This window comes from Microtus oregoni, unplaced genomic scaffold, assembly GCF_018167655.1.
Source record: "Microtus oregoni isolate MIOR12 unplaced genomic scaffold, Mior012 000003F_ref0000135, whole genome shotgun sequence".
Classification (NCBI taxonomy): Eukaryota; Metazoa; Chordata; class Mammalia; order Rodentia; family Cricetidae; genus Microtus; species Microtus oregoni.
Window position 1 is genome coordinate 58078303 of NW_024543062.1, and position 17161 is coordinate 58095463.

The following is a 17161-nucleotide window of genomic DNA, read 5'->3' on the forward strand; positions in this document are numbered from 1 at the left end:
CTGCCTCCCAAGTGCTGGGATTAATTAAAGATGTATACAACCACTGGCCTGGCCGGCTTCCTATCTATACAGTTTTTTTTTTTGTTGTTGTTGTTGCTTGTAGAGGCAGGCAGATCTCTGTGTTCAAGGTCAGCCTGGTCTACAGAGCAAATTCCAGGACAGCCAGGATTTTTACACAGAGAAAATCTGTCTTGAAAAACAAAAACAAAACAAAACAAAACAAAAAGATGATTAGTTCAACCTTTTAAAAGATTATTTGCAGGAATCGTAAAGGAATCACTGCCAAAAGCTAATAAGAGGACCATCTGTACATCCTTAAATAAGTCGTGTATGGGAAACTATAAAAAGTAATGTTCTCATACTGCTGTCTGTTTTCAATAGTTTGGTTTTCCATAATAATTAAAAATGGGAGAGTCATGTTGAAGCATATAAGTAACCAATTGGGTAAATTAAAACGCACTGAAAACTTTTTATGAAAACAAATATATAACGGCCCAATCAGGAGTACCTTGGCAATCGCAGTCTGTTTAAACATGCGCGTTATCAACCCCATAACTGTCTCCACAGCACCTGAATTTGGAGCTCTCATTAGTTTTTGCCATTCTTCAAAGCTGGCATTCAGTTCCTACATGGAAAGGAACAACATTGTTTAAGAATACAGCATCAAGAACAGAACAATTAATTCAATTACACGGCAGGTCCTACTTCCCCCTTCTCTGTATAGAAAGGTTTTTTTTGTTTTTGTTTTTGTTGTTGTTTTCGAGACAGGGTTTCTCTGTGGCTTTGGTTCCTGTCCTGGAACTAGCTCTTGTAGACCAGGCTAGCCTCAAACTCACAGAGATCTGCCTGCCTCTGCCTCCCATGTACTGGGATTAAAGGCATGGGATTAAAGCCACCACTGCCTGGCTATAGAAAGTTATAAAAAGAAAATTCCCGCTGGGTGGTGGAGGCGCACGCCTTTAATACCAGCACTCGGGAGGCAGAGGCAGGTGGATCTTTGTGAGTTCGAGACCAGCCTGGTCTACAAGAGCTAGTTCCAGGGCAGGCTCCAAAGCTACAGAGAAACCCTGTCTCAAAAAACTAACAAAAAAAAAAAAACAAAACAAAAAATTCCCATAGATACCAATGTGTTCATCTAAAATCACAATGCAGAGACCGGCCAGATGTCTATGCGAATGAGAGAAGGCAGTGACAAGCTATATCACACCATAATTCAAACAACTGAAACTTCCTCTTTAAAATCAGTGTATGAAGTGAAAAAGATCTGAACATATAAGAAAACAGAGTGGGCCGGGCGGTGGTGGCACACACCTTTAATCCCAGCACTCGGGAGGCAGAGGCAGGCGGATCTCTGTGAGTTCGAGGCCAGCCTGGTCTACAAGAGCTAGTTCCAGGACAGGAACCAAAAGCTACGGAGAAACCCTGTCTCGAAAAATCAAAAAAAAAAAAAAAAAGAAAGAAAGAAAGAAAGAAAACAGGGTGGTGCAATTTATATTGGTAGTAAGATGTATTATTTAAACAAGAATAAGGATGAAAGAAACATTAGTTACATAAAATATAATATGATCATAAATTGATTCTTTATTTCATTTTTCTTGCTAATGTTAAAATAGCAGGTAAAGAAAATAAGATCATTCTTATTTGAGAAATACCATAGTATCCAATGTTTAGAAGACACTTATTTAACTTCTAAGATGTAACAACTTCTTGTTCACTCAGTCACATCCAGAAACTGTATAGGTACAGTGCTATCCAAAATTAAATCTAGTTGAGGAACAGGAAAAACAAACATTTGGCTTTCATATGTGCTAAATATTACATCCTTCAATGGTACCACTGGATTTCAGATTTCAAGAACAGGGCTATATTCAAGTTATTCTACGATATAGCTATTTATACTTAAATTTTTTTCATGTGTGTGTGTGTGTGTGCATGCATTCATGCACTCTATGGCATATGTGTCTGGGGCGGTCAGGGACAACTAGTGTGTGGGTCTCACCTCCCCGCTCATTTGAGACAGGGTCTGCTGTTCTTCACTGCTATGGCCTGAAAGTTTCTGGAGGCTCATGTCTCTGCCCCATATCATTTCGGCAGCCCTGGAGTTACAGATGAACCTACTATGGTACCAGTTTTACTTGGGTTCTGAGATGCCCAAGTCAAGTCCTCACATTTGCATGGCAAGCATTTCACCCACGGAGCCGTCACCCCCAGCCTCAGCCCCAGCTTTGTGTGTGTATGTGTATCCACAGAACATGAAACGCAGTATCTCTTACTAATTATATCATGAATCCTTAATACTATATAGTTTTAAAATCATAGAGGTTTTTCCTATATTCAGTAGAAATTTTTTGAATCACTAGGAACTTTATCTGTTCAAATATTTGATAATTAAAATTAAAATCTTCTTGTGCTTTTCCTGAAATGATAAAAACCAATAGACATCTACTAATCAAACCTGTTTTAAGAAAGCATTCTTTTCTGTGAAGTATGATATACAATCTTTAATAGCTTAATTCATAAGGTTTGAAGTAAGACTTTCGAGTAAATACAGGCTCTCACCTTGACAGCTGCTGGCGGGAGGTCGAATGGAATGCGCTGTCTGACTTTGGGGGGCAGCTGGCTTAGGACTTCACTCTTTAGTCTTCTGATCATTATGTCACTTAGCAGCTGGTGAAGCTCAACAAGGTTTGATGCCCCCCTGCAATCCCACTGGCGCCTTTTACCAAAGTATCTGTTAGATGAAAAGACAGACAGCAAAGCTCAATGCCAGAGTAGGAAACCCATGTGTGCAGTATGTCCTTCCTTTTAGTAAGGAACAAAGGCCCTGTTTCCTGTCATTTCCAAATAAAAACCAGTTTCAAAAAGCTAGTCTAAGGGGCCAAAGAGATGGTTCCGTGGTAAAGATGGCACAGTGATCTTGCAGTAGACCTAAGTTCAGTCTGGGACTGACATCAGATGGCTCACATGTGATAGCCTCAGAATCTCTCTCTCTCTCTCTCTCTCTCTCTCTCTCTCTCTCTCTCTCTCTCACACACACACACACACACACACACAATTTAAAAATAAATCAAAGTTACCTAAGTAGTATAATCCTCACAACTCTTATTCTAGGGCAAGGGACTAAGGCATGAGGATCTCTATGAATGTATACTAGGCAGGCACTCTCCCAACTGAGCTACACCAGCCTGACATATTTTCATGCTAATGAAATATTTTGCTTTCTTTAATGTTTTGTGTAGTCATATTTAAAGATTTGTGTACAGATTAAGCTGAGAAAATGCTGAGCAGTGGTGGTGCATGTCTTTAAGGAAGGCAGAGGCAGGAGGACCTCTGAGTTCCAGGGCAACCTGGTCTACAGAGCAAGACCCAGGACAGCCAGAGCTACACAGAGAAACCCTGCCTTGTAAAAAACAAACAAACAAACAAACAAAACAAAACAACACTGGGAAAATGCTTGCCAATACCTGATTCTGTCACAGATTTTTTTTCCCTTTCAACCACATCATTAACAAAAGAAACCTAAGATTCGAAACTGCTACCATAGAAAGAAGACGTTGGAAGGGCTCTTTATTCTTGTTTTTAGAATGAAATGTCTGAATTAAAACAGACTTTTGTTTGTTTTGGTTTTGTGAGACAGGGTTTCTCTGTGTACCTCTGGCTGTCTTGGAACTCACTCTGTCTACCAGGCTGGCCTTGAACTCACGGGATCCACCTGAATCTGCCTCCCAAGTGCTAGGATTAAAGGCACCACCACCGCCCTTAAAATGGACTCCTAAGCACACTATCTGAAGGTTCATGGGATAAGACTGTACACAGACAGGCACAAATTGCCATACTGACAGGCACATACAGGTCTTGTCTGCCTCCTTCAGAAATCAATATCCAAGGTTCAGAAGCGCCGACATTTGAGCATTTTTTTCCTTTGTGACACTAATGGTTGAACCCAGGGTCTCGCACATGCTAGGCAAGTCCATTCCCAGCTTGAAGTTTGAGCAATCTAATATCTGAATGCCACAGTACAGTGTTAAGTGTCACGGGGAGGCCTCTCCACTCTTTCTGGAGACTATGCATCACAGAAAGAAGCAGCATGAGCAATTGCTTCCTGGGTGTTTTATCTCAAGCTTATTGTAAACCGTATGACTGGCATGGAGCAGAGATTACAAAAACCATTTCTGACTGCAATCTATCTCCACTACACCTTTTCATCAGATGCCAAGCAGCCAGAGGTGGCACTTACTCTAAAGAACACTGGCAGCTTGAGAAATAGGGTGGGGGAGGATCTGGAAGGAGCGAGGGGGAGTTAAGGGGGAATGAATATGATCAAAATACATTGTATGAACATATAAAATTCTCAAAGAACAAAACTATTCTTAAACGAGGCTGGAGGCTGGGAGTGGTTGCACCCTGTGATCAATTCCACCACTGAGGAAGCAAAGGCAGGGTTACCACTCTGAGTTTGAGACCAGCTGGGTCTATGTCAGGAGTTTCAGGCAAGTGAGACAGAGTCTTAAAGCAAAAGAATTCCCAGCCTCATATTTGGGAAGCAAAGGGAAATGCAGAATGGGCTAGAAGAGCCACCACCCAACAATAGCTGATTACTCGCCATTATATTTGAAAGTGATTATAGATAACTTTTATAAAATCACATTTGTTTGTTTGTTTGGGATGGGGATGCACCATGGTGCATGTGTGGAGGTCAGAGAACAAGGTGTGGGAGTCAGTTCTCTCCTTCCATCATGTGAGTTCCTTACCTGCTGAGCCACCTCACCAGCCCTATTGAAAACAGAATTCACCCTTCTATACAAAACATGACAAATGCAGAGTTCAGTGGCTTTTTAGATATGCATAGATTTGAAGCAGTTTAACTGTCACAGATTTTAGAACATTTTTATCACCTCAAGAAGGAATCCTATGTCCTTGGCTGGGGTTGCAGCTCAACTGAATGCTTGCCTGGCATACGTAAGGCCCTGGGCTCTAGCCCCTGAATCACATACATCAGGTATTGTAGTTCACACCTGTAATATCAGCACCCAGGCATTAGAGGGAGGAAGATCAGAAGTTCAAGGCCATTCTCATCTACATCAAACTTATTAAGTTTGAGGGCATAATCCCAGCACTTGGGAGGCAGAGGCAGGCGGATCTCTGTGGGTTCGAGACCAGCCTGGTCTACAAGAGCTAGTTCCAGGACAGGCTCTAAAACCACAGAGAAACCCTGTCTCGGAAAAAAAAAAAGTTTGAGGGCAGCCTGGGCTATATAAGACCACTTCTTAGAAAGCAAAGATGGGGGTAGGGAAGAAGGAAGGGAGGCAGGAAGGAAGAAAAAGGAAGACCCCCATGCCCTAATCAAACACTACTTTACTCATTTTGGGAGGATATTATTATTATTAGTAGTAGTAGTAGTATTATGACAGGGTCTACTGAGTACTGGGTATCCTGGGACTTACTATGTAGACTATGTGGGTTTCTGAGTCAGAGTCTTGCCTCTGCCTCGTGAATGCTGGGATTAAGATGATGGCTACCACACCCAGCTTACTTATTTAGATTTTGTTCCAATTAAGTTGCTTCTTGATTCTTATTTATGAGTGAAACCATATAGTGAATGCTCATTTATGGCCGCTTTCCTTCACTAAATACTGTTTTTTTTTTTTTTAAAAATTCCCATGTACAGCAGCATTAATGGATCTTCTACCCTTTTAATGACTGAATGAAATTCCATTGTACAAATAGATCACAACTTTTTAGCCATTCCACTGAAAGAGATCTGGTATGGTCCCAAGTTTTATATCTAATGAATAAAGCTGCTCCAGGCATCCAGGAAAGTGACCAAGTTGTGCACTTCCATTTCCCTTGGGTATATTCTAGGCTGGAAGACTGAAACAGTAATATTTGATACTGAAGGAATTACTAGGTTTTCAGAATGCAATGCATACACCTATCAACTATAGAGAAGGGAACCCAGGATACACCATGTGACATATCCGCCAGTGCTGGACACGATTCCTCCACACCAACGTATATCTTATCTGGTCTTGTGGGTCTTACCAGGTATACATATCTCTCTTGTAGTTTTCAGTCACTTCCTCTGATGACAGAAAGCATCTTTAAGTGTTTGTTGCTCATTTACATATCTTTTATTGTGAAATGTCTATTCAAATTGCTTGCTCACTTTAGTTGAGTTGGTCTTAGTACTGAGTTCTAAGAGCTATATACATATTAAACACATGTCATCTACCAAGGGCACAATTTGCAAATATTTTCCCATTCTGTGAGTAATCTTTTCAAGGTACCCATGCAGGCTTAAATTTTGTGATTCTCCTGCCTCAGCCAGGTTAGCACTAGGACTACAAACATATCCCACCATGCCCAGTTCAATTTCTTGATGGTATCTCTCTCTCTCTTGGTTTTTCAAGAGAGGGTTTCTCTGTGTAGTCCTGACTGTGCTGGAATTAGCTCTTGTAGACCAGGCTGGCCTCAAACTCACAGAGATCTGCCTGTCTCTGCCTCCCGGGTGCTGGGATTAAAGGTGAGCATAACCACGACCAGGCTGAATATATTTCCTAAACATTTTTTTTTTGTTTTGTTTTTCGAAACAGGGTTTCTCTGTGGCTTTGGAGCCTGTCCTGGAACTAGCTCTGTAGACCAGGCTAGTCTCGAACTCACAGAGATCCGCCTGCCTCTGCCTCCCGAGTGCTGGGATTAAAGACGTGTGCCACCATCGCCCGGCTTCCTAAACATTTTTTTACATTTATTTATTTTATATATGGTGCAGTACATGTGGAAGTCAGACAACCAGTTCTGAGAGTCACTTTTCTCCTTGTACCAGGTGGATCCTGGGATTCAAAGTCAGGCTATCAGATTTGGCAGCAAGTATACCTTCACCATATGAGTCCTCTTGTCAGCCCTAGACATCTGTTCTCGTATAACTACCATACTGCCATGAATAATCAGTAAAATCAAGCCTTCTAGTCAATTTTTCTTTTTCATGTTTAGGTTATTCTGGGTCCCTGAAAATTCCATACAAAATAAAGCCTGGTGTGGTGGGGTACACCTTTAATCCCAGCACTCTGGAGGCAGAAGCAGGCAGATTTTGAAGTTCAAGGCCAGCCTAGTCTACAGAGTGAGTTCCAGCACAGCCAGTGCTACACACAGAAACCTTGTCTCTGTGTACAACCATGTGTGTGTGTGTGTGTGTGTGTGTGTGTGTGTACAACAATAATAATTAGAGAAAAAGAGCTCATGAATTTAAGAGGGAGCAGGAAAGGGCATGGGAGGAATTGGAAGCAGAAATGATATAATTATACTTCACTTAAGATAAAATAAATTAAAAACAAACAAAAAATAAAAAAAGAAATATTGTTTAGCTTGTACATCATACCATGATGTGGATACTTAAAGTATATATCTAATGTTAGCAATACTGATAAATGTTGTGGGGTGGAAAAGAGCTGAACAGTCTGTTTACTATGTAATGTTTTCCTCCTTATTTTATTTTTAACCTATACCTACAAACATAAATAATTGGGGCTGGAGAGACAGTTCACAGTAAAGAGCACAGGCTAACTTTCTAAAACCAGTGTTTGGTTGCTAGAACCCATGGTAGGCAGCTCACAACTACCTGTAACTCCAGCTTCAGGGGATCTGAAGCCTTCTTCTGGCCTCTGAGGTCACTGCACTTGTGCACAAACCAATACACAGATACACATATACACATAATTCAAAAATTTAAAAATCTCATAAAACCATAAAAATTTCATCTGTTTGGAGCACTATATATTCAAGTACCATTTTTACTACTTGCTTCTAGCAACCAAAGGTGATGGCTAAAAATAGCAATATGCAGCAGTGCATAGAGAAAAAACCATATGGCCAAGGTGTCTGCACTAATCTCTGTAGACCTTTATGTAAATGAGGAATTACTTTTGTACAAATCACAGGCCCTCTGCTGTCTCAGCAGGGGTCCATATACACATTTTGTTGCAGCCACTATCCTCCCCTGCACCCACCCAACCCAATACCTCTCCTCTCTTTCCCTTCCTTCCCCCTCTTTCCCTTCTTCCTTCCTCATGATTTTTTTTTTTACATTTAAAAGACAGCTTTTCATGGAGCCCAAGGTGACCTCAAGATCAGTAAATATGTTCCCAAGGATGACCTGTCAAGTGCTGAGATCACTCACAGGAGTACTCCACCAGGCCTAGCTTCAGAGACTACTTGGACTAGCATATGACATTTAGGTACTGTTGTTAACATTTCAGAGCTTTATTTTAAAAGAATATTTTTATTAAAGCAATACATACACAAAGCTCCAAAACTAAGTGAAAATACTTTCACACATGTGGAAACTTTGATGATTGCTCTTGGCTTCAAACTCAGGGTGGATAAACATAGAGAGAGCACAGAAGTTCACATCTGGAGACAAAGTCAAGACAAGTATCGCAGCAGCCCAGAAACAAAAGTGTAAAGTGAGCAGAACTGAAATAATAAATCTACTCCTTTTATGCCTAAGAACAGGCAATAGCAGCTAAGAAGACTATTTTTGAACAATTTTTATGGAGGTGGGTCATTTGTCTATCTGTTACTTTCATTGGTTAATAAAGAAACTGCCTTGGCTTTTGATAGGACAGCAGCATCGATAGGTGGAGTAGACAGAATAGAATGTTGGGAGGAAGAAGGCAGTGAGACAGATGCCATAGCTCTCCTCTCTGAGATGGAAGCAGGTTAAGATCTTTCCTGGTAAGCCACCACCTTGTGGTGCTACACACATTAATAAAAATGGGTTAATCAAGATGTGAGAATTAGCCAATAAGAGGCTAAAACTAATGGGCCAGGCAGTGTTTAAAAGAATACAGTTTCCGGATAATTATTTTGGGTATAAAGCTAGCCACGTGGGGAGCTGGGCAGGAACGCAGCCCACCGCTCCTATCATACTACACAATTTTATTATATACTGCATTTTTCTAGATATTGTAAATAACGTTAGCTCAAAGGGATATCCCACATTGTTTGGTGGGAAACTCAACTCAGAATACTTTGTCGATGTGGAAAACCAGGCCAATGACCCCAAAAATACTCTGGTGGCTAAGCTGTAATACATATAACTGTGATTTATTAACTACTGTTTGGAGACATCAGTGTAGTACTGGCTACCATCCAAACACAGCTGTGGTATACTGGCTATATCATACAGACACAGTTGTGTTATATTAGCTTCCGTAGTAACAGTATCCACAATTCTAAACCCACCAAATTTTCATCAATTTTATGATTTATATTTCTCTAAATTTATATACCTGGAATTTACATATGAGCACATCAGTTTAACTTCAGAAATTATCTTTTGGTAGCACATAAAATAATAGTGCATATAACACAATTGAAGAAGTTTTAGATTTCATATAACCATAAATACAAACTTATTTATTATACTCATTTTAATTGTGTTCTAATATAGTCTCAACCTACTTACATATTAAAGTACATGTTTTTAGTTACCTTAACTTTTATTTTTCTCTCTGCATTATGTTGGATTCTTTCTTTATTTGAAATTACATGTGGCTATATATGGTTATGCCTATAAAATCCCTCCCAGTGTAACAAGGGAGTATTGAATATCCATTATGAAAAGTGGACATTAGGGAATAGAGCTGAGAAATGCTGCTGCTCAATAATATCCACTTCTTTACTTATGGCTACCGTGCAGTACACACACAAGATGCGTTAGGTTGAGAAGAGACAACTCAAGGACATCTGCATTACTGAAATATTGAATTGCTAATTAATATTCAGGTATAAAACAGAACACCAGGCCCAGGTGGACTTACTCTTGAGTTCTACCAAACAGTCCTGGAAGAAATTAGACAAGCCATCTAGGAGGACTGCACAGTAAGCGAAGTGCTGGCCATACAATCATGAGGACAGGGGTTTGGTCCTCAGAGCCCTCTCCTCCAATTCTACATACATAAGAATGTATAATTTTAAAGTTCTCACATTAAGCCAAAATCTACAACCTAAATAGGTTTCACTACTGACCTAGTTTTCTTTTAGTGACACAAAGACAAAAAAGTCTAATTCCTTTAAAATGTGACAAATCTTTAAATTTAATTTAAGAACTTGTTCCCCTAAGGTCTCCTTTTCCGAAATTCCAATAGCTTTGTAAGACTGAGCACCATCTAGGCAGGCAGAACTTTGTGAGTTCGAGGCCAGCCTGGTCTACAAGAGCAAGTTCCAGGACAGACTCCAAAGCCACAGAGAAACCCTGTCTCAAAAAAAGAAGAAAACAAAAAAAAAGGCTGAGCAGCATCTCACCATCTCGCTTGTCTCCACTCACCTGAAAGTCTGAAACAGAGTCTTAAATAGAGAAGGCAGTCAATCATATGGGTGGTAGTGGAGCTAAGTGTGGACCCTCTCATTATTCTGCTCACCCTTTCCCGGATACACTGCGTTTTTATCTGTCAAAATGCTTCCTAAGGAACAAGGATGACACCAACAGACATGCTAACTTGAAGGGGTAACGTTCAGGAGGCCTCAACCCTAGACAAATACCACAGGCCAGTAAGGAATGTGGCGAGTGGTAGCCTTTTCTCAGCAGGAATTCCTGGTTATCTGAATTCTCTCCTTTCTTTGAGATGGTCCAGTTTGTATTCTTCATCAAAGGCAGGATCATTATAATCAGCAGTTAGACATCTTATCAATGCAGAATTTCCTTTCTGGCATTTTACTAACATATGGATTTTGGCATCCTTGTAACATTTAGTAAAATATTTGACTTTGTTCAGAACACCTCACTCTGTCCTTGTCTCATCATTTTGGAATTAGAACATCTTTTACAGCATGCCTGAAATGCTGCTCTGCAGGGCCAGCATCGCCTTGGCAGGTAGATAAGAAGCAGCTGCTGGGTTGGAGTAGAAATGAAGCCATTTAAAATATATATACAGGAGGTTGTGCGCATGAGTACTGGTGCCTTTGGAGGCCAGAGGCAACAGATTCCCCTGGAACTGTAGTTGTTAGAATTCAGGCATTATGCTGGCCTGCCCTGTCATCTGGCAGGAAGTACCCAGGCTGTCCCCTGGCCAGCCCCAAATCCTAATGTGTACACAAGTGCAAAGGTCCTTTAAGATACAAGCTCTACCCACTCCTGATCTCTCTCTCTTCCCATCCATTCTTCTGAAGAACCAGATCTCTGTCTCTCTCCTTCTCCCTCCCTTCCTCTCTGACCCATTTTTTCTTAACTTCCCATTTCTATTTTGTTTGTTTGTTTGTTTTAGTTTTTCCACACAGGGTTTCTCTGTAGCTTTGGAGCCTGTCCTGGAACTAGCTCTTGTTCTCACAGAGATCTGCCTGCCTCTGCCTCCCAAGTGCTGGGATTAAAGACATGTACCACCACCACCTGGCTTCTCTTCCCATTCCCTTTATCTGTAATAAACTCCACACTCAATCTCTCTGCAGTCCTCACCCTCACCACTTTACAGTAAATATAGCAATTACAGGTGATTGAAAGCCATCTGACGTGGGTGCTGGGAACTGAACTCTTGTTACCTGCAAGAGCAGAAAGCTCTCTTCAGTACTGAATCATCTCTCAACCTCCAAGAGTAGTTTTTAGCTTTTCAGATAGAGCTGATTTCTGGGTGAGATTATAGCTGTGAAAATGCAGTGTAGGGAGTAGGCTTATAGACGCTCATAAAGACAAGAAGAACAAAGATGTAAGAGAGAACTGAAAGTCATGTTTTAAAATTTTTTTTCTTTTGAGGTCATAATTACATCATTTCTTCCTTTCCTCTGTCTGTTCCCTCCCATCTACCCTCTCCTCAAATTCATGGCCTCTTTTTGTTTAATTTTGGTGAGTGTGTGTGTGTGTGTGTGTGTGCGCACGCGCGTGCGTATGCGTGCGTGTATGTTCCTAAATAGATAGATCTAACCTCCTCAGTCCATATAATGTTACTTGTATGTGTATGCTTTCAGGGCTGACCAGTCCGTATTGGATAACCATTTGGTGTGCTCCCCGGGAAGACTATTTCTTTTTTTTGTATTTATGGAAACCATTTATAATGTCAACTACAAGTAGCAGACAGAAACAATGTTTACTTTATCCTAATCGTGAAAATACTGATATTTTATGAAATAAAAATCTTTATTTCAGCCGGGCGGTGGTGGCGCACGCCTTTAATCCCAGCACTCGGGAGGCAGAGGCAGGCGGATCTCTGTGAGTTCGAGACCAGCCTGGTCTACAAGAGCTAGTTCCAGGACAGGCTCCAAAACCACAGAGAAACCCTGTCTCGAAAAAACCAAAAAAAAAAAAAAATCTTTATTTCAGAGTTCTGGTTTATTAAATACAAGATAGGAGAAAAAACAACAACAATAATAATTCTAGTCTCTGTTAATTCTTCTACCATTCATTTATGTTGCACGGTACCCTGCTCATCATGATGTTCTGGGCACGTGACTGTTACAGCCTTTCTGTTCCCACGCTGGCTTCTGAGTCTAACCAAGATAACTAGTCCTCCTTGTCCTTCATCCCCTCATCTATCAGAAGTTGGTACAAAACTCCCAGTGTTAGATCCAACTCTAGGCGAACTTTAGGCCTATACCACATTGCTGTGGAAAGTCACCCTGAGAAGACTGGCTCAACTACTAATCTGTGTTACTGATCTGAGGTGGAAACTCGGCATCGCTAACAAACCTATGTTACTAATCTCACTGTCTCAATTTCCATCCTGCACAAGTTCAGACCACGTCAACTTTTGAATTTTTAACCCCCTACTTCTTCATTTCTTTAAATGCAGCAACAAGACATGTCTTTGATAAGAAAATGTAAACTCCCTTAAGCCCTATTACTCCAGAAAGTATGTTACAGCCCCAATAATATGCCACTTAATGATGCAAACTCCCTCATATCTCTGGCATCTCTGGAACTAAAGTATAATCTCTACAATATGACATTGCCACTATGAAAAAAATACAAATATTTATGTAGAAAAAAGGGTAAAAATTCAAAAGTACAAAAATGCTTATGTTTTTAATACACTAATCTCTTTTCCAAAAATATGAATGCTCTTACTCTTCTATTAGTTTAAGATTTTGAGCCATGTAAAAATATAGTCCTAAAAATAACAAAGAAATTTGTAAATCTTATTACACATGACTCTCCCACACTTTACAAGTTCACAGGGCAAAGGCTGAATTAAGAGATGGAGACCACCGTTGAATTTAGATTAGGATGATGAAATATGTTAGCATTAAAAGTTCTGATGGTTTGCAACAACAATATGAATGTATCTAAGGCTATCAAACTATACTTAAAATGGTATTTAATAGTACATTTTCTTATGTATTTCTATTGCAAAAACAAAAACAAAACTAAAAAAAAAACCCACAACAAGAAGCAACACTCACAAAAGAAACAGAAAAACAGAAGACACCCACAATGTCTTCCTATTCCCATTCTGATGAACAAGATTGTAATTTGACTCCTATCTAACTCTATCTTTGTCTAACTCCTAACTAGCTGTCTTTGTCTAAAGATCTTGGTTTAGCTCTAGAATGATTGTTCAGCTGAGCTGGACTTGCTTTAGTTCCTCAAGGTAGCAGTGAGTTCTCTTGTTCTGGCTTTAGCATACATAACTCCCACATCCTGAAAAGGAAGGAAATATATTTGCTCACAGGATGCTTCTAAGCTGTCTTTACTGGTTTGCTCTGGCACCCTCAGCCACAGCACCCTTCCCTTCCTTCCTCCCCCCTTTCCATGACATTCATCAAAACTACAATTATACAGCTAGGGCCTGAACTGACAATTCAGTGAAAGCTTGGATTATTTTTGTTTGATTTTCGAGACATAGCTTCTCTGTATGGCTCTGGCTGTCCTGGAACTCACTCTCTAGACTAGGCTGGCCTCAAACTCAGAGATCTGGCTCCAAAGCACACACTAAGGAGAGTTTTTTTTTTCTTTTTTTTTTTTTATTTTTTTTGGTTTTTCGAGACAGGGTTTCTCTGTGACTTTGGAACCTGTCCTGGAACTAGCTCTTGTAGACCAGGCTGGTCTCGAACTCACAGAGATCCGCCTGCCTCTGCCGCCCGAGTGCTGGGATTAAAGGCCTGTGCCACCATCGCCCGGCTCTAAGGAGAGTTCTTGCTGGAGGATGCTTGGCTGCATCAGTCACACGTCTTCTTCTAAGTACAGGAATTTTTAGTAAAGTTGCCACTTCTGAAGTCTCTCATGCTGAGAGAAAAAGTCAAGAACAATGGGGAAGAAATACAAAAGAAAATAGCAAGACAAAGGGTGAGTGATTTAACCCCCAAAAGTGCACATGGGGACTAAGTGGGCTCTAAACCTTCCCATGCTAGAACAATGTTAATCAATTTCTTCACTGTGCTTCCTTCTCCAGATCCTGTGTGTATTCATAGTTGCCTCTACATAGAATTCAGGAGAGTGACTAATGTATGGCATTTGGGTAAGGGTATCTGGTTGAGTAATCCCTTTTCCCTATGCCTCTCAAATCATATGGGGTATGTGGTATTTGGTTAATTACACCCTAAATTCTTTCATCAGATTCTATATGCATTAACATGCTTCTTTGGGGCATGTCTCTGGAATTTAATAAGTTCTTTAAAGACAAAGTAACATTCTTGCTCAAGCATTTCACTAAAACTTTATTTTGAATGCAGCATGACATTTCAAATATAAAATATGGGTCTAGGATGGAATAACGATCCATAATTGCATTCTGTAAAATTATAGTGTGAAAATGACACCTTTCCAGAATAAAAACACTGTGGATGAAAATATAGCATCCCACAGCCTAACTTGAAATGTCAGGAAATGCCTTGATCTGAATAAAAGATTATGGAACCACAGTGCTTTCAAGGTAAAGACATAAAGGAATAGAAAGACTTCTGAAATGGGTGTAGAAGAAAACATCTTTAAAGGGTTGGAAATCGCTCATCCCTTATGAGCACATACGGCTCTTTCAGAGGACCTAAGGTTCAGTTCCCAGCACCCATGTTGGATAGCTGAAATGCCAGCTCCAGGAGGTCTGACTCTCTATTCCGGCCTCCATGATACCTGCACTCACATAAGCATATACCCATTTACAGACATGCACATGTACACATAATTAAAAAGAAAAAGAAAGAAAATGCCTTTGAGGAGCACAATGCCCTGCCCTTGAAATGACGTTATCAAGTAAGAAGAAAACAGAAGATAACCTACACCATTACACAGCATTTCACAAAGATGAAAAATTTCTCTCTTTGCATTAATAAGTGAGGTACACACTTCTGTTGTCATATGACAGATACTAATTAAGAAACAGACAGTAGGGGGCTGGAGAGAGGGCTCAGCAGCTAAGAGCACTGGCTTCTGTTCCAGAGGACCCAGTCCCACAGAGCAGCTCACAGCTGTTTCTAACTCCAGTTCCAGGGGATCTGACTCCTCCACACAGACATACATGCAGGCAAAATACCAATGCACATAAAATAAAAACAGATAAATTTTTAAAAAGACACAATAGGACAGACATGCAAATTAAATGTTTAACCTGTTCTAGTTGTCCAATGGGAAATGTAGGCAATATATATCATGTAAACAAATTTGGCATCTGCAGTGCAAAAGTCACCATTAAGGTTGTTTGTTCAGTTGTTTTTTTTGTTTTAATCAACACCTAGATTTGTGTCAGACCTGTCATGGGAACAATACAAATATTAGGCAGGATCATGTATGGGAATCATAATTGTATCTAAAAGGAACTAAAACTCTGAATTAAGGTAACTTCCTAAAACAAAAATATCACAACACATAACAAGAAACAGTGCAGGAAGGCTCCTGGAATGACTGATACGAGGTTCCATACACCTCTTCACTTACAGTGCTTTGAATGAGAACAGTCCCCATAGGCTCATATATTTGAATGTTTGATTCTCAGTTTGAGATTTCAAAAGCCCATATTAGGCCGGGTGGTGGTGGCGCACGCCTTTAATCCCAGCACTTGGGAGGCAGAGGCAGGCAGATCTCTGTGAGTTCGAGACCACCCTGGTCTACAAGAGCTAGTTCCAGGACAGGCTCCAAAACCACAGAGAAACCCTGTCTCGAAAAACCAAAAAAAAAAAAAAAGCCCATATTAGGCCCTGTCTAGCTCTCTTCCTCCAACTTGCAGATGGATGTAGACATAAGCTTTCAGCTATTGCTTCAGCTCCATACCTTCCTGCCTGCTACCTTACTCCCACCATGATGGTCATGAAACTGTAAGCGTGCTGCTAATTAAGTGCTTTCTTTTTATGTTTCCTTGGTAACAGAGTCTCTTCAGAGCAAGAGAACAGTAACTAAGACATCACTGTAACACCAACTCCTGACTCATCTAAGCCTGACACCCCACACAGTCAAACGAATAGCAGGACAACACACCTTCATGTACATACACATCTCACGAACAGGCACATTTTCTTTCATCCTTGGCAAGGACTCATTATGTACTGGCAAGTATGGCCTCTGGCGATTCGACTCTTTACTTCCCAAGTGCTAGAATCAAAGGCATGTGAACAACACCTACTATTTCTTTTACATTATATGTAGGTCACCTATGCAAATTTTTACTTAAAGAAATCCTTTCACAGCTACAGTAAGTTTGAAGACCACTGGAATGAGGAATGATAACAGTGTTTAATGTTTAGAGTTTCAAGGTTGTGCAGATAAAGGCTTATGGAGAATAATTATCCTACCTGACGTGTGCATTGCAGTATCTTTTAGCGTACTCGATCCAAGTTCCAAATTTTTGTGGGAAGAGAGCCTCAATCTGCATGAAAAGCTGGAACAATACAAATGTTCTTAATATATTGCGATTTTCCAACTAAATTATTATGGTAATAAAAGAAATTAAAAAAAATATTAAGAGGTATAAAAGCAAAAATACTTTTCCCTCAAGGCCTTTCCTTTCTCTTTACTCCCACCCTATCCATTCTTCAGGGATAAAAAATGTATACACACACATATATACATACTTTAAAAAAGATTTTTCTCAGCCACTGTATATATAATTGTGTTCACATATGGGCAATCATATTATGGTACAATGAAAATTTTACTACAAAAGTATATCACAGGTAATTTTTTAAAAAAGAAGTATATAAGCAAAGTGCTATAATAATAAAGAACTTTTTAAATTCTGGAATCTAGCAT

At 40.1% G+C, this 17161-nt stretch overlaps 1 protein-coding gene across 3 annotated transcripts in view; it reads right to left on the reverse strand.

The window, feature by feature from the left end:
* The window catches only part of Zranb3 (zinc finger RANBP2-type containing 3), a 179379-nt gene that overhangs the window by 69524 nt on the left and 92694 nt on the right, over positions 1-17161 (reverse strand). For all 3 annotated transcript variants that reach the window (XM_041648188.1, XM_041648189.1, XM_041648187.1), the window contains exons 6-8: positions 16705-16790; positions 2560-2731; positions 509-625 (exon numbers count right to left, since the gene is read on the reverse strand). In XM_041648188.1, coding sequence (XP_041504122.1) covers positions 509-625; positions 2560-2731; positions 16705-16790 — 375 coding nt within the window. The remainder of the gene's footprint in view (positions 1-508; positions 626-2559; positions 2732-16704; positions 16791-17161) is intronic.